This window comes from Eptesicus fuscus, chromosome 8 (genome assembly GCF_027574615.1).
Source record: "Eptesicus fuscus isolate TK198812 chromosome 8, DD_ASM_mEF_20220401, whole genome shotgun sequence".
NCBI lineage: Eukaryota > Metazoa > Chordata > Mammalia > Chiroptera > Vespertilionidae > Eptesicus > Eptesicus fuscus.
The window spans coordinates 95,051,944-95,072,732 of record NC_072480.1 but is presented as its reverse complement, the minus strand read 5'-3'; the positions used below and the strand labels follow the sequence as shown (position 1 = coordinate 95,072,732).

Genomic DNA, 20,789 nt, shown 5'->3' with positions numbered 1-20,789 from the left:
TATTTTTGTGTATGGTATAAGTTGGTGGTCTAGTTTCATCTTTTTGCAAATATCTGTCCAGTTTTCCCAACACCATTTATTGAAGAGACTGTCTTGACTCCATTGTATGGTCTTGCCTCCTTTGTCAAATATTTATTGAGCATAATGGCTTGTGTCGATTTCTGGATTCTCTGTTCTGTTCCACTGGTCTATATGTCTGTTCTTGTGCCAGTACCAGGCAGTTTTGGGAACAATGGCTTTGTAGTATAGCTTGATATCTGGTATTGTGATCCCTCCAGCTTTGTTCTTCTTTCTCAAGATTCTGCAGCTATTCGGGGTCTTTTTTTATTCCAGATGAATTTTTAGAGAATTAGTTCTAGATCTTTGAAGTATGCCATTGGTATTTTAATGGGAATTGCATTGAATTTATAGATTGCTGTGGGTAGTATGGACATTTTAATGATGTTGATTCTACCAATCCATGAACATGGTATATTCTTCCGTTTGTTCATGTCTTCCTCTATCTCTTTTTTCAGCGTTCTGAAATTTTCTGAGTACAGGTCCTTTATCTCCTTGGTTAAGTTTATTCCTAGGTGTTTTAATTTTTTGTTGCAATGGTAAATGGGATTGCTTTTTTAATTTCTCTTTCTGTGAGTTCATTATTGGTGTATAGAGAAGCCATAGACTTCTGGGTGTTAATTTTGTATTCTGCTACATTGACAAATTCATTTATTAAGTCTAGTAGTTTTTTGATGGAGTCTTTGGAGTTTTCTATGTACAATATCATGTCATCTGCAAATAAGGACAGTTTTACTTCTTTTCCAATTTGGGTGCCTTTTATTTATTTTTCTTGTCTGATTGCAATGGCTAGTACTTCCAGTACTATGTCGAACAGTAGTGGTGAGAGTGGGCATCCCTGTCTTGATCCTGTTCTTAGTGGAAATGTTTCTTTTTTATTATTTTTTATTTTTTAAAAATTACTTTATTGATTAAGGTATCACATATTTGTCCTCATCCCCCCATTCCCATCCCAAACCCCTCCCAACGCATGCCCCCACCCACCTGTTGTCTGTGATCACTGGTTAGGCTCATATGCAAGCACACAAGTCCTTTGGTTGACCTATCTCCCTTATCCCCACCCTCCCCTAACTTCCCTCTGAGGTCTGACAGTCTGATCGATGCTGTTCTTGTTCAACAGTCTATGTTGTTCATCATTTCCCCTAGATGAGTGAGCTCATTGATACTAGAAATAGACTTATAAGAACCGAAAATGAGACAAGAAATAATGGTTATGCTGAGAGGCAAATGAATCAGTCTATAGTGAGTTTCGTTCTGGGCCAACAGGTCTTTTGAGTCCCAATTTCTATGTCAAACAGTTCCTTATGTGTACATAACAGCAATGATATTTCAGTTCTGGATGGTGGACAAATGGTGGTAATCCAGGTCCGACCCTCTCTGGTTTGGTCCTGGGCAACCTGCAGTGACGCACAGCTGTTGACTGCTAGTATGGCAAGGCATCATCAGTGTCTTCCATCTCTGGGCTGTTTCTCTTCTGTCTTCATGGCTGGAGCACTCCTGTCAATTCCTCTCTGTTGCAGGAATCCACATGGTCTCGGAGTTGTTTTCTGAAAATATACAAACATATTCTCGACCAAAAGTTAATAAAGGAATCTTTTCTATAAATTTGACTTGTGATCCTTTTTCATTTTTTGCCCAAACGATTTTCCTTTGGCTTGTTTTGACACCATGTGTGTTTTACATGGGTGTCTTGCTGTTAGCATTACAAATGAAAGTTAATTTTCTAAAGTAAAAATTTTCTATATGTAATTTACTTACAGGATATTTTTCCTTACATGATATTCTTCTACTATCCCCCCTTTTTTGGTTTAAATATTAGGAGGCTTTTGGAAATTTTATGCTGTAATCTTGATAGCTTTTAAATTTTAATTTTTTTCACTAAAATGTGACTGCTTTAGGTTCATTAGTTTTTGCTCATTGAGTATGATGTTGGCTGTGGGTTTCTCATACATGGCTTTTATTATGTTGAGGTATGATCCTTCTATTCCCACCTTGTTGAGGGTTTTTAATCAAGAAAAGGTTTTGGATTTTGTCAAATGCTTTTTCTGCATCAATGGATATGATTATATGGTTTTTATCTCTCAGTTTGTTTATATGGTGTATTATATTTATTGATTTGTGGATATTGTACCATCCTTGCATTCCTGGAACAAATCCCTCTTGGTCATGGTGTATGATCTTTCTAATGTAATGCTGGATTCAATTTGCTAGAATTTTCTCAAGGATTTTAACATATATGTTCATGAGGGATATTGGCCTGTAATTGTCTTTCTTTGTATTGTCTTTATCTGGTTTTGGGATTAGGGTAATGCTGGCTTCATAGAAAGAACTTGGAAGTGCTACTTCCTTTCGAATTTTTTGGAGTAGTCTGAGGAAGATAGGTTTTATTTCTACTTTGAATGTTTTATAAAACTCCACTGTAAAGCTGTGTGGTCCAGAGCTTTTGTTTGTTGGAAGATTTTTTATTACTGCTTCAATTTCTTCCATAGTTATCAGCCTATTCAGATTTTTTTATTCCTCCTGGTTGAGTTTTGGAAGGTCATATTTTTTAAGGAATATGTCCATTTCTTCTAGGTTAACCAGTTTGTTGGAGTAGAGTTGCTCATAGTATTTATTTTATTTTTTTAAGATTCTTCATATTTCGGTGGGGTCTGTTGTTATTTCACCTCTTTTGTTTCAATTTTGTTTAGTTTGGTCCTCTCTCTTTGCTTCTTGGTGAGCCTGGTTAGAGGTTCATCAATCTTGTTTATCCTTTCAAAGAACCAGCTCTAGGTTTCATTGATCTTTTGTATTTTTTTTTTTTTTGTCTCTATGTCATTTATTTCTGCTCTGATTTTTATTATTTCCTTCCTTCTGCTCACTCTGGACTTTTCTTGTTGCGCTCTTTCTAATTCTTCAAATTGCAGAGTTAGATAGTTTATTATCAGGTTTTCTTGTTTTTTGTTTGTTTGTTTGTTTGTTTTAGATAGGCTTGTAATGCTATGAACTTCTCTTTCAGTACTGCTTTCATCGTGTCCCAAATATTTTGGATTGTTGTGCTTTCATTGTCGTTTGTTTCCAGGATGTGTTTTATTTCTTCCTTGATCTCTTTGATAACCCACTCATTGTTTAATTGTATGCTATTCAGCCTCCAAGTGTTTGACTTTTTGTGATTGTTTTACTGTAGTTGATTTCTAATTGTATGCCATTGTGATCTGAGAAGATGCTTGATATGCTTTCAATCCTCTTGAATTTGGAGAGACTCTGCCTGTATCCCAACATGTGGTCTATCTTTGAAAATGTCCCATGTGCTTGAGAAGAATGTATATTCTGTAGTTTTGGGGTGGAATGTTCTAAAGATGTCGATTAAGTCCATCTGATCTAGTGAGTCATTTAGGATTGATGTTTCTTTGCCAATTTTTTGTGTAGAGTATTTATCCAGTGATATTAATGGGGTATTATAGTCTCCTACTATGATTGTTTTGCTGTCAATCTCACCCCTGATATCTTCCAGAAGTTTTGTTTTTGTTTTTTTTTTTTTTAATGTATTTGGGTGCTCCTGCATTGGGTGCATAAATGTTTGTCAGAGTTAAATCCTCTTGTTGTATCGATACCTTTAGAGTTATAAAGTGGCCTTTCTTGTCCCTTGTTATGGTCTTCATTTTTAGGTCTATTTTGTCAGCTATAAGTATTGCTACCCCAGCTTTTTTTTCATTTCCATTTGCCTGATAGAAATTTTTCCATCCCTTCACTTTCAGTCTGTGTGAGTCCCTTGTTTTGAGGTGGGTCTCCTGTAGACAGCATATATATGGGTCATGTTTTCTTATCCATTCATTCACTCAATGTCTTGACTGGAGCATTTAATCCATTTATGTTTAATGTTATTATTGATAGGTACTTGTTTATAGCCATTTCTGTATTTTATGCCTGTGTTCCTTCCTCCCTTTCTATTTCTTCTTTTTACAGCATTTCCTTTAGCATTTCTTGCTTTGCTGGCTTGGTAGTGATAAACTCCCTTAGCCTTTTTTTGTCAGCAAAGCTCCTGATTTCCTCTTCAATTTTGATTGATAGTCTTGCTGGATAGAGTAGTCTTGGATTCAGTCCTTTGTTTTGCATCACTTTGTATACGTCCTTCCATTCCCTTCTAGCTTGATGTGTTTATGTTTAGAAATCATTTGATAATCTGATGGGGGAATCCTTTGTAGGTAACCTCTGTCTCTCTCTTGCAGCCTTTAAGATTCTCTCTTTTTCGTTAACATTTGCCATTGTAATTATGATGTGTCTTGGTGTGGGTCTTTTGGGATTCATCTTGCTTGGAACTCTCTGTACTTGTGTAACTTTTTTCTTCCCCATATCAGGGAAGTTTTCTCTCATTATTTCTTCAAATAGATTTTATAATCCTTGCTGTTCTTCTTGTCCTTCTTGCAGCCCTATTATACGTGTGTTACTTTGTTTTGCATTGTTCCAAAGCTCCCCTAGGCTCTCCTCCTGCTTTTTAATTTTTTTCTCCAGTTGCTGTTCAGATTGGGCTTGTTTCTGCACTGTATCTTCTAACTCACTAATTCGGTCCTCTGCTTCTTCTAATCTACTATTGAAACCTTCCATGGTGTTTTTGATTGTAGCTATATCACTTTTGATTTCTTCCTGATTTTTGCATAGGTTGTTGATTTTCTTGTCCATCTGGTGTATGAACTGTACAACCATTACTCTGAATTACTTTTCTGTCATGTTGCATGCTTCTGTTTCACATATTTCCTTTCTTTGTGATTCCTCTTTTTCTTTCCTCTGGGGATTGTTTCATTGTCTCCCCATTTTGACTATCACCAGAAGGTTCAAATGTCGTGTTGCAGGTGCCTGGGCTGTGTGCAGTGGGAGCTTTGCACCCCCTGAGTGTCACTGAAGAACTCTGACACCAAGTTGTGTGGCTGCTGTGGGTTGGTGGGAGCCACACTCGCCTAGGATCAGAGTCATAAGCACTTAGTGAGGCCTTGTGTGCGCACCTAGAATCAGGGACCCCGCCTGCACAGTGCTAAAACAGAGACCCCGATGGTGTGTGCCAAAAATCAGAGCCCCCTAGCACGTGTCAGGTGTCAGAGACCCCCTGTGTCTGTGCCAAGAATTGAGTATTGTGATCTCTATTGCTTGGTGAGGCCTCGCACTGAGAATCAGGGTCCCTGTGTGCTCATGTGCCAAGAATTGGTGTCACTGGCTCTTAGTGTGAATGCATTGGGAATCAGGGATCCCAGGCGTGCACAATGAGAAACAGTCAAGTCACTGGTGCTCAGTGCTACCTCTTGCACAGAGAATCAGGGTCCCTGGTCTGCTAGGGGGACCGGGTTGCACAGTCGCACTGTGTCAGCAGGAGGCCCACTTCTGCCCTGTGGAAAAAGCCTTACGTGTGCACTTGCTCTGAATCAAAGTCAGGTGGCACTGTCACTTTGTGTGGGCATGGGGTCTGGTCATGCGGGTGTGCACTGTGGGAAGCAAACTCCCCGTGTCTGTGCACCCAGGCTCAAATTCAGCACAGCTTCCCTGTGTGGCACAGGTTCTGGTCACAGGAAACAAACTCCCCAAGTTCACACGCCCAGGCTCAAATTCAGTGCAGCCTCCCTGCGTGGGCACCGGGTTTGGTTGTGGGAAACAAACCTCCCATGTCTGCACACCCAGGGTGCCTAGGGTCTTGGTGTCCATGGGTCTGCAGCTGTGGTCACAGATCTTTTAAGCTGAGTGGCTGTAGGGTCCCAGTGTTGCAATTGATACCAGATTGGGTAGTGGCGAGGCTAGGATCCTAGTCTCAAGTAGTTCTGTTCTTCAAGGTGGCATGGTCTCTGTGCCGGCAGTGTCCTCCCCGGAGTGTTTGCAGTGGCAGCGGGGTTTCGCCTTCTAAGACTGCCTGGTTTCGCAGCCCCTTGGAAGACCTGCAAGATCTAACTGTCCCTAGCTCTCACTCATACACACCACACATGTCCACACACTCCTCTATCACTCCCTCACTCTCTCACACACTCTCCCTCCCTACCTTCTTGCTGGTCGCCATCTTGGATCTATAGGAATTCTTTAAAAAACTTTTTAGCATTTTTAAAAGTCTGATAATATTTTGAAGTAGCTTGCTATGACTGATGAAGAATTATTATATTTTAGTTAGAAATTACAAAGTTTAAGACCCTAATTAAATACCAGATCAACTTTCTCCTTCAGAAAAAGCTGTAGACTTCTTTGTTGTTGTTTTTTTTTCTTCCCAACATCAGGAAGTTTTTCTGTCATTATTTCTTCAAACAGGTTTTCTATTCCTTGCTCCGCTTCCTCTCCTTCTGCACCCTTATTATGCAGATGTAGTTTCCTTTTGTGTTGTCCCAAAGCTCCCTTAGGCTCTCCTCCTGCTTTTTAAGTTTCTTTCCAGTTGCTGCTGTGTGTGTGTGTTTTTTCCTAACTTGTCTTCTAATTCACTGATGTGGACCTCAACCTCTTCTAGTTAGCTGTTGAAGCGTTCTATTGTGTTCTTTATTGCAGCTAGGTCATTCTTCATTTCCTCTTGATTCCTTTTCATGTTGGTGACATTCTTATTCAACTTCTTTTAATTCTCATTGAGTTGTGTGTATTTGTCATCCAGACGTTTGAGCATCCTTATAACCATTAATCTGAATTCTTTCTCTGTCAAGTTACTTGCCTCCATCTCATTTAATTCCCTTTCTGGTGATTCCTCTTTTTCTTTTTTTGGGAGAATTGTTTTTATGTCTCCGCATTTTTTGCTGTAATATTTTAATTGTTTCTCAGTCTTAGATCCAACTGCTTTGCTACCAGGGTTTTTTTGGGGATGGTGCTATATAGTTGGTGATTTTTGGGACCCAGTGGTGCAGCCTCTCAGATATCCTGGGCTTGGTGATCTAGCGGAGCCCCCTACTTGAGCTATTTGGGTTCTCTTTATGTAGTTGTGTCTTAAATGTTAGTTTTTTATTCGTGGATGAAGTTTCGTCACAGATTGGCAATATGACTCACCCCCAGCTTCGTTGTGCAAGCTGTTGTGGTTGTGATTATGGTTCCAGGTCTTATGGAAAGGGTTGCCTGTGGTCTCACTGGTATGTGCCCACTGTGAGTTCCCAGAGTCCATGGGCTTGGGAGGAAGGGATCTCGGGGCCTGAGGCTCAAGTACTGTGACTTTGGCTGCTGTTGTGTGACTCTTGCTGAGGTAGTGTCAGAGCCTGGGACGGTGGGGGGCGGCTGTCTTGTAGTCTGCATTTGAGGCAGTGGGACTCTGGCCAAAGTGATTTCTCTCTCTGAATCATGAGAGGTTCAGGAGCCAGCAGCTGAGGTTGTGGGAATTTCAGAGTGTGTGGCTGAAACAATGTGACCTTGTCTGGGAAGGCGGGTCCTCAAAAACTCACCAAGGTGTCCAGAAGTAGGCAGCTGAAAGGGGGAATGTCATGGAGCCTGCTGAGGGAGCCGTGCCCCTTGGTTGGAGAGGCACACACCCAGTAGCAGCTCACAGAGGGTCCCAGGAGCTATCTGCCTGGGCTGTGTGCTCATGGGGCCCACACACTGGAGCTGCACTAACGTGGTGTGCTGCTGACCTGAGGAGGGAGAAGTCCCAGTTTCTCCTTTGGGATATGTGCACCCTTGGTTACATACACACACCCAAAGGTGGCTTACAGAGGCACCCAGGAGCTGTCTGCTGGGGCAGTGGGCTCAGGGGGCCCATGTGCTGGAGCATTGCTACCATGAGGACTGGATGCTGGCAGCCAGGGTCGTGCCTTGCTGTGGCTCAGAGAGGCACCTGGGAGCCGCCTGCTGGGGCCGCAGACTCAGGGGACCTATGTGCTGAAACTGTGTGATATAGATGTCTTTGGGCAGGCCGCCTGGAAGGGGGAAGTCCGAGTTTCTACTGCAGGGGCTGTGTGTCCTTGTTTGGATACCTGTGCACCCAATGGTGGCTCACAGAGGCACTGGAGACCCCTCTGCCAGGGCGACGTACTCAGGGTGTCTGTGCACTGGATCGGGGTGCCCACGGTGTCTGGAGATCAGCAGCCAGGGAGGGGGAAGTCCACTCACCGCTGCGGGAGCCCTGTGCCCTTGGAGGTAGATGTCCTAGGATCTGCAGGTCTGCGGGCGAGGCAGCAGGCCTTTGGCTGGTGTGGCTGCAGGGTCACGGGCAGTGTCCAAGGCCAGTCTGGGGGGGGGGGTGCTGAGTTCCTAGAGGAGGCCCCTCTCCCCCTCAAGATGGCGTGGGCTCCCTGCTCGAGCCCCGCAGCCCGGGGAGTGCCCGCAGCGGTGGTGGGGGCTCCCTGTCCAGGAGAGCCTGGTCTGCCAGCCTCCGGTTCTCCTGCCGGATCTGACTGTCCCTCCCTCACTCACACACACACACTGCACACGTCCACACACTCCCCGTCACCTCCTCACTCACTCACACCCTCTCCCTCACCTCCGTCCTGCCAGCCTCCATCTTCCCAGCTCCTTCTAGTAGAGAATTTAACCATGTGATTCTAAAGAGATTTCTGGTCTTGATATATATAAAAAAAAAGACAAATTTAAAAAAATATATAGTTTATTTATTTATGTTTTTTTAGGGAGAGAGAGAAAGGAATAGGGAGAAAGAGATAGAAACATCAATGATGAGAGAGGATCATTGATTGGCTGCCTCCTGCATGTGCCCTGACCAGGAATTGAACCATGACCTCCTCCTTCATAGGTCAACACTCAACCCCTGAGCCACACCAGCAGGGCAAAAAGATGAATTTTTTGCAAAGTAACTTTACAAGTAACTACATTAAATATTATAAAGAGAAAACCTCTTAACATGTGGCATACCAAATAAAGATTCAGAAGTGGTTTTAAAAGGCAGCATGTGGAATATCCTGGAAATGGAGGAAAGGGAAAGCCTTCAGGTTTCCATGGCGGACTGCATGCACCGTGTTTGCTCTGCCTGCAGCCGCCTGGGTGCAGAGACTCCCCAGGAGGAAGGCTGCGCCCTGCAGCAGGAAGCAGACGTTGTGAAGGGTCCACAGACCTGACTGCTCCCAGGTCTGTGCTGACGGGCCACAGGAGACAGGCCCAGTCATTGCAGATCTCTGCCACAGCCCCTGTGTGGAAAGTGGAAAGATGGACTCTACCAGTGGTTTGAAACTTCTATTTTAAGCAGATCACTTTATTGAAAAGGAACATTATGCAGAAAATGAACATGTAATTCACTGAAAAATGGGCTGTGGGGCCAAATCCCAGCTCTGACCTACACTAGGAGTGTGACCTCGGGCACCTCCTCTCCCTTTCGGGACCTCTGTGGCCTCGTTGTTATAGCCCGGGCCGCACAGAACAGCCCTGAGGACTAGGGGAATAGTTTTCTAATGTGCACCAACCATCGTGCCTGGCACTTTCTTGTGCAGCAGATATTGGCTGGTATCTGGTGCTGAAGTGGCCCCTGCACCCACACACTCACAGCTGCACATACACACTCACTCACAGCTGCACATACACACTCACTCACAGCTGCACATATACATCATCTCCCACCAGTAACCTCGCACTTCCACAAGAACAACCAGACTAACGATCTCTTTCTTACAGCTCTAACATTCTCTGAATTCTAACTTTTCCCTTCTTCCCATGAAACAGTGGGCATAGCATGTACAACCACAGTATTGTGACCTCCTCCAAAGAGGACGCAGGGTGCTGCTGCCAGGTCTTTCATTTTATTTTTTCACTTCTATATTTCATTTTACTTATTTTTAAAATCTTTATTGTTAAAAGTATTACATATGTCCCCCGTTTTCCCCATTGACCCCTTATAGCCTGCTCCTGCCCCCCACCCTATTGTCTGTATCCATGGGTTATGCATGTATGCATACAAGTTCTTTGGTTGATCTCTTCCCACTCACTCACACACTCACCCCCGCCTTCCCTCTGAGATGGAACAATCTGTTCCTTGCTTCTATGTCTATGCCGGGCCCTTTATGCTCCTGGTCTGGCGGATTCTTGCCTTGCGCAGTTCCGCCAATGCACTTGGCTCTGTGCTTTGTGTTTGCTGCCTTTGGGTCACAGACAAAAATAAAACAAGAAGTTCATTTTCAAATTCAGGAGAAGCTATTAAAATTGTTTAGCAAAAGCACTTCCTCTATGACTTTGCTGAACAACTGAGTGACATGGGCCAGCTTTTGTCGGAGTCCAGAGTCATTTCTGTAAACAAATTGCAAGTGTGAGAAAATAACAATCATGCGAACATCAGAGACTTCTCAACATATGTTTTTAAATTTCAGAAAAGTCCTCAACAATTCAACTGAGGACCTAAAGTAAGTGCTTCAGAGACTTCTGCCCAGGAGATGACATATTACAATGGTCACTTGTGTTATTTAGGGTAAATGGACCAGTAAGAGTTATAATATTATTTTTTATTTTTCAAATACTTTTTTTTTTCTGGAGAACTTACCATTTTGCATGTGGAGTGTCCTGGTGAGGTAAGGACAGGAAGTGGAGGGCTGATGCCTAAAGACACTGAACGGACAGAGAATAAGGTCGTCCAGGTGTCACCATCAGTATTGGAGCTGGAGTCTCCTCACCCCGCATCCTCCACGCTCCCCGAGGTGAAGAGTGTGGACGCTGCTTTGTCATCAGAAACGCCAAGGGCCCTATTCTTGCCTCCACCTCCTATGAAGCTGTTGGGCTTGGGAAAGTCATTTAGCATCTTTTGGGGCTCAGTTTGTCATCTCTAAAATGTGAAATGCAGTATCAAGCATCCCATGGAGATTTTAAAAATATATATATTTTTATTGATTTTAGAGAAATATTTTTATTGAAGGGAGAGGAAGAGACAGAATCATCAATGATGAGATAGAATCACTGATTGGCTGCCTCCTGCATGCCCCCTATTGCGGATCGAGCCCACAACCTGAGCATGCATTGTGACCAGGAATGGTACCATGACCTCCTGTTTCATAGGTTGATGCTCAAGCACTGAGCCATTCCAGCCGGGCTCCCATGGGTCTTTTGTGAAGAATAATTGAGTTCATTTCTGCAAAATATTTGATATTTTCCCTTAAACTCAGCCAGGTTTAAATGGGGCTATTTATCTACTTCTTGATGTGGAGACTGCTACTCAGAATCATCCATGTGCTCCCTGGTGTCCCGGTAAAGCCAACGGTACAAATGGGGGACAGTGGAGAAGTGCAGATCTGGCCACTTGGCTCAGGAAAGTCACACGTTTATTTCCTCAAAAACAGTCCAGCGCACGGAGTTCCCTTGGAATGCCTCCTGTTAGCCCAGCCCAGCCACTCTCACCAAGTATGTGACTCTGTCCTATTGAAATGTCCCTGTACCAGAGGCGTCCCCTTTGAAGGGATTGTTTCATTGGTTTGTTCCCCACGGAGGTAAAATACTGTATAAAATTAACTGGTTCTGTCTGGGGTCACGTCACAGCTGTCAAATCCAGAGACAATTCAGAATAGAGCTAGCATCCCTAACCTTCTCAATAGAACTCTGCTTTCTAAGCTGTTTTTTCCCTCTTACATTGCAGGGCCATGACACAACTGCAGCTGGAATAAACTGGGCCTTGTACCTATTGGGCTGCTACCCAGAAGTCCAGAAAAAAGTGGACAATGAACTGGACGAAGTGTTTGGTACGTGTGGCCCCTTCACTGCTTACATGGAAGGTCCCAAGTCACTGAAGCAAATGGCATTCTTGCTCATTAAGAAAGAGCAGTCGGGCCTGTTCTAAAGACACTGAAATAAGCAGGAAGGCTGCCATCTGGGACCCCTTCCAGGCCTAATGTCCTTTCCAAACCTCACCCATTTGTTTACAGGTTTTTGCTGATTGCTTGGCCTGTGACTGCACTGGGCTAGATGCTGTGGCTACTCAGACAAATGTCCCTGTCCTCAGGACCTCACTGCTTCATAGGTGAAGCAGTCACTGTGTACAAAGTATCAAGTCATGGTTGTGTGCTTGGGCGATATGAGGAAGGGGCTAGCGGAGGGCAGAGAGGAGAGGTGAAGCTGGTTAGTGGGGTCCAGGAGAGCTGTTCCATATAGGATTGCTTGTGGATTAAGCTGATGGGACATCAATTTCTTTCGCACAACCAGTAACCTGCAGGTAAAGAGTCCTAGGCTGATGCCAATAGGGATGTTGTGAGAATCCTGGGTTTGCTATTTTCTCTCTGTGTCATTTTCATCATCGTGGGTTTTGTTTACTTGATTGTTGTTCTGGGTCTCATGTTTAAGGCAAGAAGACAGAGGAGGAGCGGATGAAGGATAATATTAGTCTCATTTGACTGCTGTCACAGATACTGCAAACTGGGTGGCTTAGCACAATAGAAATTTATTCTCTTACAGTTCTGGACACCATAAGGCCCAGATCAGTATCTCTGAGTTAAATCAATGTGTTGGCAGGGCTACACTTTTTGGAAGCCTAAGGGGAGAATCCATTCCTTCTGGTGACTGCCAACATACCTTGGCTTATGGCCACACCATTCAAATCTCTGTCTCCATCTTCACATCACTTTCTCTTCTGTGGGTGTGTGTCAAATCTCCCTCTGCTCTCTTTTATTATGACAATTGTCATTGCATTCATGGCCCACCTGGATAATCCACGATCATCTCTCCATTTTAAGATCCTTCATAAAATGTTCAAAAGCACCTTTTCCAAAATAAAGCAATATTTAAAGGTTCTAGGGATTAGGACCTGATATATTTGTGGGTCATGATCAGCCTACCACAAAGGAACTGTGCATTGTGCCATCAACTTAATTCTTTGTTTAATCAGATGTCATATGGCTTTCCATGGTTGGGTAAAGAAAGGTAAAGGTTGGTTGGCCAATCTACAAAGTGGTATCTGATGGATTTTCCTAGTGCAAAGTGGGGAAGGAATAATAAAGGAAAAGAGGAGGAGGTGGAAGGCATTCTGGAAAGTAAGGCTCCTGTTGCACAATGGCAGAGTGGAAACGTTGGCAGATAATAGTAAGCATTAAAGGACAGGTGGAATTCAGAACATTTGTTAGAACCCATTGAGAGGTGAAGTTGGAAAAGGAATTTCATGTCCAGATGGTGGGAGGACTGGATTTTCATATCAAGAGGGAAGACTGTATTTTGTGGAATGGAGACGATCTAAACTCCTGGGCTCTGTTTCTGTCATCATTTCATTTTTCCCGTTTCAAGTTGAATTTCTCTCAGATTGCCTCTGGTGTGGTGTGTAAATGGGGTATTCTAGAAACCCGGGTTCTTTTGGAATGTGTTCCCACGTTTGTGATTTTTACAATTTCTAGCCCATTGCAGGTGTCACAAGTGCTTTGTGATCTCACGTAATTGACACCATTTTTACTAGAATTTTTATTCTGTTGTTTCTCATGCTTTTTGCTAATTGTGCCTCACTTCTCTTCTATCCCCAGTATTAGTTCTAAAACTTTTTTGATCAACTGATCTTTGGATATTGAGATGTAAGTATTCATTCCTCTTTTTTTTTTTTTTTTTTACTGAGGTAAAGTTCACATTTAGTTTCATTATAAGAAAGCAACTGATACACTTTTATTGTTTAAAATTGAGCATTATCTTTTTTTTCCAGTGAAACAAACAAAAAAATTTAAATAAACTGGAACAAGATTACAATACAGAATGACAATTCCAAATAAGATTCTGCAGGTCTGCTCTTCTCCCATTGAGCTGCAGGGCCCAGGCCATTATTAGGAGAGAATTTTATTTTAAAATATCATCTTAAACTGCAAAGAAGTCCATTACACATCACAATTAAACACACCAAAGGAGAAGCCTTCTTGTCAAAATTTCCCCTTAACTAACCCAAGCATCTCATATCTACCCTTTGACCTTCTATAAATCCATTTTCTTTTTTTAGTTTAAAAAATGTTCCATGCAAGAGAAAGTAGACAGGTGTATGTTGGTAAATGCTAACTGTCCACATTCACAGAGACACAGTGTAATCTGTGTGCTCAATGTACAGAGAAAGGAGGGAAAAAGCTAGAATTCTGTGCACTGCTGGGCGGGCTGAGCCTCCAGCCTCCAGCGGAGCAATGTAAGCAGGTTTTTCTTTCCCAGGGAGCACAGGGGCATTGATTCCATACAGTGTTTGTTGAGTCAGGAAGGGATAAAAGTGAATTTGGATTTGTATGCATGCATATACGCCTAACCAATGGACACAGACACCAGAGGGGTAAAGACATGCGTGGGGGTGTAGAGAGGCAATGGGGGGATTGAGACGCATATGTAATACCTTAATCAATAAAGAAAAAAAAATCAATGGAAAAAAGAAAAATACTTTTAAAAGTAAAAAAAAAAAAAAGTGAGTTTGGAACAGAAAGCTTTAGAGATTCTTTTCCCACTGTATTCTGCTCAAGGTATTTCCCCCAAATAATTTGAGAACCAGGATGTAAGGGAGAGAAAAGACTTCAAGAGAAGAATTATTGAGCCTAAGAGTAAAACGAAACAAAAAAACCCAGACTTTAACTTGCTCCCCGTGACTGGAGGAATCTTTTAAAAAGAAGGTTGGAGTCCATCAGTGTTCCTTAGTCATCTTCTCCTTCATCCTCATCGGCTTCTTCGTTGGTAGCTTTCAATCCCCTCTCTCTCCCCCGCCACCCCCCCCCCCATCATCACCTTCTTCTCTTCTCCTTCTCCTTCTTCATCTTCCATATCAGGAAGCAAGTAGTAATGAATTGGATTTTTGCAAACACCACCTTGGATGATCTCTCCCACCTTATCTGCACCCGCATCAGAATGGCCATAAACCAGATTTTTGGCTCTCAGCCTCTTCCTGCTGGCTTTATCCTGCAGTGGATTTGAACATTTCATCAAATCCTTTCCAGATATTTCAGTGGACTTTGAAAACGCATCACGGCTTGCACTCAGATGAAATTCTTTGGGTGCAATTATTTTCTAAGGAAGGGTTTTCATGGAAATGAAAAGCTGTTCTGTGACCTGATTTATTACTTTTCAATTCTGTGCTTCAACTCTTGTTAAATAACACAGTGCTTTCCCATCCGTCTCTCCAAGCAGTGATGGTTGCAAATATTGTTACTTGGAAATTTGGGATTTGGGCCATCAAGTCCTACCTCTTCTGAAAAACAATGGTTGGCAGAATTGGTTATAGGTCGACCATCAGAATCTTCTCACTGGCTTGTTCACTGAGTTGGTCTGTCTCATTTTTATCTTTTTCAATATGTTCGGTTGCTTCCTGCTGTGTTTTTTTGTTTTGTTTTGTTTATTCCTGTTGGCAGGTCCAAGAAGCCATTTGGATTTCTTCTTGAGGTGGGAATGGAGGGCATTTGGGGGCCAGACTATGGCAGAGTCCAAGAATCTGACCCAGGAGAAGATACACTTCTGGAAGAGGCTCTGAGGATTCAAAATTAAATTTTTCATGCATTCACAATGTCACTTCTATCTAATTCCAACCCACTTCAGCAGCCAAAAGGAAACCCTGCAGCGTTAATCAGCCATTCCCCATGTTCTCTTCCTCCAGCCCCTGCAACGCCTCATTTACACTCTGTCTCTATGGATTTATGTACTCTGAGTACTTCCTCCAAATTTAATGATACATGTGACCTTTGTATCTGTTATTTTTTTTAAAATTTATTTAACATTATTGTCTCATTTTATTTTGATTATCTATACTAGTAAGAATTTTACTTTAGCTGTTGGTATTTAACATTCAGTGTATTGATGTTATAATATACTAGAGGCCCAGTGCACAAAATCGTTTGGGTAGGGTCCCTAGGCCTAGTCTCCTGTGGTCAGGGCCATCTTCTGTCCTTTTGCCAGTCCCCAGGCTTAACACTGCCTTTGCCACTGGGCTCTCAGGCCTTTGGGATCCCTGCTGCCTCAGCTGCTGCCTCTGCTGGGGCTTTAGGCACTGATGAAAGCTGCGGGGTATGCCCACAACATAACTGCTCCAGCATGAGTGGCCTCAAGTGGGCAGCATGTTCTATCAGCAGCTGGCCCAGCTCAGGTGAATGGAGGTAAAGTAGCCGGCACCTGCGTTCCCACAGGCCTGAGCCCCCGAGCAACCAGGAATGAGCTGGTGATCCCAACAGCCTGACAGCCAGCCCAGTCCTCCCACAACCCACCCTGATTCCCCCGTTCACCATCGCTGATCCATTGGAACGTGCCAGGGGCAGGGACCTAGAGGTCAGCCATTCAGCCTCCTAGCCAGTCCCCAGTCCCGCTCCGCCACTGCTCATGGGCTGGGAATGGGGAGGGTCCAAAAGGTAGTTCATGCCACCTCATGGTGACCAGTCATTTGGTCATCCTGGTCATCATGGACACTGTTTTTTTATATATATAGATTCTTTTTTGATGTCTTATTTGCCAAGCCCAAATAGTTCTTCATTTATTTTATTTCATGTATTTCCTTTGATCAGGGAATTCTGATCGCCCTGTTACCTTAGAAGACCTGAAGAAACTTAAATATCTGGAGTGTGTTATTAAGGAGACCCTTCGTATTTTTCCTTCTGTGCCTTTAATTGCCCGTGATCTTAATGAAGATTGTGATGTTGGTGAGAATTCTTTCATTAAAGTAGTGGGGAGAGTGGACTTTTCTGTGTGTGTTTTACTCTGTTCTCATGATATATCAACTGCCTCATGACAGCGGGGTACAAAGTCGTGAAAGGCTCTCAACTACTCATCATTCCCTACGCACTGCATAGAGACCCGAAGTTCTTCCCAGACCCTGAGGAGTTCAAGCCAGAGCGGTTCTTTCCCGAGAATTCGATTGGACGCCATCCATACGCTTATGTGCCCTTCTCTGCTGGACCCAGAAACTGTATAGGTTTGTATCCATCAGAATTGGTTTGACCTTTCAGGTGCACCTGGCAGGGGGTTTCTCACAATAATGTCTTAGAGATGTAGTGTCTCAGATACAAGTCTGTTAAAAAAACTAGTTGTTTTATTTTTTCCTCCACTTTACTATGACTGTTGTAAAGTATATCAGTTTTCTAGGGCTGCTTAACAAAGCGCCACAGACTAGGTGGCTTAAATGACAGAATTTTATTTTCTCACAATTCTGGAGGCCAGAAGTCCAAGATCAAGGTGTCTGCAGGGCTGGTTTCTTGTGAGGCTCTCTCTTTGGCTTATAGATAGATGTCTTCTCCTTGTGTCTTCATGTAGTTTATTCCTCTGTGTGTGTGTGTGTGTGTTTCTAATTAATCCCATTTAAGGATACGTTTTCATTGATTTTTAGTGAGAGAGAGGAAACATTGATATGAGAGAAACATTGATTGGTTGCCTCCCATATGTGCTCCAACCAGGAATCTAACCCACAACCTAGGTATATGCCTGATGGAATTGAACTCACAACCTTATGGAGAATGGGATGACATATCAACCAACTGAGCCACCCAGCCAGGGCTTGATCTCTTCTTTTTATAAAGACACCAGGCAGGTTGGATTAGGGCCCATCCATAGGACCACATTTTATTTTACTCGCCTCTTTAAGGGCCCTATCCCCAAATGCAGTCACATTCTGAGGTACTGAGGGTTAAGAATTCAGCAGATGAATTTGGGGGGAATACCATTCAGCCCATAACATAAAGCATAACCAGTTTCATGGTAGAGTTTTAAAATGTAGATCTTTGGATTGAAGTAGAATATACTTTATATGGTAGAAAGCTCATTTATAACAATTAGTTTATTTAACCTGTTTTTATTGCTTTCAAGAATTGCTTTTTTCAAATTCAAAACAGATAATGCTCAACATAGAACCAGCAGAAGTACGTAAACAAAATGAAAGCACACCACCATGCATTATAAACCCTTTTGGCATTAGCAACTCTGGCATTTTATTGTTTACGTAAATGCTGGCCTTGTAACTCTATAGTAAACTACATAAAAGGCCCAGCAGGAGAGCATTCTAGAACAGTGGTTCTCATGGTCAATGAGCCAGGATTCATCTGGGTGCTGTGTGGGCTGGATTCCTTGTCCCCAGAACTATTCAGATGCACTGGGTGGGAGCAGGGAAGGGCACTCAAGAATCTTTATTATTAGGAAGCATCCTGAGTGATACTGGTTCGCCCAGGGCCTACTGTGAAAATCTAACATCACTTGCTTCTTCTAATCGAACCTGTTCTTTCTCCCATTTGAGATAGATCTGTTATTAAAGTCATGTTATTTACATTAATTTGAAGGTCAAAGGTTTGCCATGATGGAAGAAAAGGTCATTCTTTCATGCATCCTGAGGCATTTTTGGGTCGAATCCACCCAGAAAAGAGAAGAACTTGGTCTGGCAGGAGAGCTGATTCTTCGTCCTACTAATGGCATCTGGATCAAGTTGAAGAGGAGAAACGCAGATGCATCCTAACTATATTATTGGGCTGTGACTTAGTAGCGATAGTCTTTCTTTAAGAGAAATTTCGCATTTACAATGCGCAGATCATGAATTTAATAGTCTTAAACCCTACACCTAATTTTTTCTTATCCAAACTTACCTTGGGGTCAAGTCTTCCAAAGAGAGAGTTTTTACATTTTCATCACCACCATTATCTTACCCTTGCTCTTGATCCCAAAAGGCGAGTTAACTGATGTCTGTACCCAAATAAACATATACATTTCTCAACAGAGGGACCCATAGGCCAATTCAATTTCAAATGACAGACCCAAAGGATATAAGTTAATTGATTGTTCCATAATTTTTAAGGTATTCTTATTGAACACAAATATACATGTATACATATACATTTAATTTGAAAGGGTAATTAAATACTCAGGCTTGAGCTTAGGTCTTAATTATATCTGTGGTATCAGTTATGAGAATAATTATGATGATGAAACTTTTCAGATTTTATCAAGGAGAGCAGATCATTTATAAGTTGACTCATAGGTTCTATTCCTATTTTCCTTTTAACTGTGTACTTATGGCCTTCATTTCATTTCATTCTACATAACATCACAATTACCTTTACACATCATATATTACCAGAAGAGATTCCTCTTGGTGATCTCCAGTCCCTCATAAAGTCTTTTGGAGCTGGAAGCCACCTTAGACCTTATCAGGTTATACTCCTTTTCATTTGAAGGTGATAAGATCAATCAGGGGTAAGTTTCTATCCAAAGTCATACCACTAGTGGGTGACAGGGCTGGAAATAGATAGAGGTCTAAACTCTAAATCTTTACTACAATATGCTATTGCTTTATGAAACTCTGGTCTGTAACTGTGTGTATCATTAGAACACAGATCTTCTAGAATTCTCCCATCATTAAGGAGAAGAGAAGTCTCACATGTATAGTAACCAGCACTTAGTTTAGGGTTAAACTTCTGGGAAATTCAGTCCTTCAGAACATACCTGTCAAGCTGGTAACCGACACAAATTTCCTGAATTTTAATTCCATGGACATTAGCTCTACTCCCTCACTCAGTGACTTTAAAAAACTTAATTTAATAAATAATTTTAATGAGATTGTTTCTGTTTCTAAATTGATTTTAGAGTGGGAGGAATCGGGAGAGAGAGAGAGAGAAACATCAATGTGATGTGAGAGGTACCTTGATCCATTGCTACTCATCATGTCCCGACTGGGGATCAAACTCACACCTAGGTATGTGCCCTGACTGGGAATCAAACTTGGGACCTTCTGGTGCATGGACAGAGATTGTTTCTTTAGTTTTCTCAAGGCAATAGCAGGTAGAAGTGACAAACTAAGAGAATGGAATATATATTATTTAATGGATATCAAAGGAAGATGTGACCCAACTAAAGTTATTGGGCGAGCATTATGGGCTCAAGTATACAGGGCAGGGTCAACAGCTCTATGTACTTTACCATCCCAAAGACCCTCAGTGTAGATAATTCAGTCCGTATGTTGCTGGAAAAAGTCAAGGAAGTATATGATGCAGCTGAAAATGATACCCAAGATATGGTAAAGTTTGTTATCTAGAAAATAGATATATGTAGAAAATTCATCCCCAGATGATTTTGGATAATTGAAGTTTTATTCTTGGAAATTGGTATTATTTCTCAATTTCATGCACTTACATTTAAACCTTGCCTTTAAAAAATGTAGTGACCCTACCCTAGACATGAAATTAAATTTAAAGCAAAGCATTGCTTTGTGTTACCTTTTGCCTTAAAAATCTTCATTTGGCCCCAGAATAATTTAGTATTCATATTTTAATTGGAAACTCACTTAAACTGTGTCAGTTAAACTGAGTTGGAATGGAGAAAGTATGTCATGGTCTGCAGTATCAACATGAAGATGCTGACTTTTTTTTAATAAGATGATCAAATATCTGTGTTACTAATACCTATCATGCTCCTGCTTGAATGAGGTATCTTAAGAATAATCAACTACATTTTAGACATGGGTGCTACATTTTATTCTAAGAATTTATGTCAGTTTGAAATATAGATAACTTTTGAAGATAAATTAGTGGGTGACTGCTTTATAATCTTATATAATAAAGAGGTAACATGCAAATTGACAATCACACCCTTGCACAAGATGGCCACCGCCATGTGGTCACAAGATGGCCTCCACAAGATGGCCAGCAGGGGAGGACTGTTGTGGGCATTCAGGCCTATAGGGGAGGGCAGGTAGGGGTGACCAGGCATGCAGGGGAAGGCAGTTGGGGGGACCAGGCCTGCAGGGTAGGGCAGTTGGGGGCTACCAGGCCTGAAGGGGAGTGTAGTTGAGGGGGACCAGACCTGCAGCGGGGGGCAGTTGGGGGCGATTGGCTGGCAGAGGAGGGCAGTTGAGGGCAATTGGGCCAGCAGGGGAGCAGTGAGGTGTCAATCAGGCTGGCAGGGGAATGGTTCGGGGGTGATCAGGCTGGCTGGCAGAGTCG

At 42.5% G+C, this 20,789-nt stretch overlaps 1 protein-coding gene across 1 annotated transcript in view; it reads left to right on the top strand.

The window, feature by feature from the left end:
* The window catches only part of LOC129150124 (cytochrome P450 4V2-like), a 35,391-nt gene extending 15,986 nt beyond the window's left edge, over positions 1 to 19,405 (top strand). Inside the window, exons 8-11 of the mRNA XM_054720331.1 lie at positions 11,534 to 11,636; positions 16,377 to 16,511; positions 16,604 to 16,783; positions 18,138 to 19,405. Of these exons, the coding sequence (XP_054576306.1) occupies positions 11,534 to 11,636; positions 16,377 to 16,511; positions 16,604 to 16,783; positions 18,138 to 18,310 (591 nt within the window). The 3' untranslated portion in view covers positions 18,311 to 19,405. The remainder of the gene's footprint in view (positions 1 to 11,533; positions 11,637 to 16,376; positions 16,512 to 16,603; positions 16,784 to 18,137) is intronic.
* The last annotated feature ends 1,384 nt before the right edge of the window (positions 19,406 to 20,789 follow it).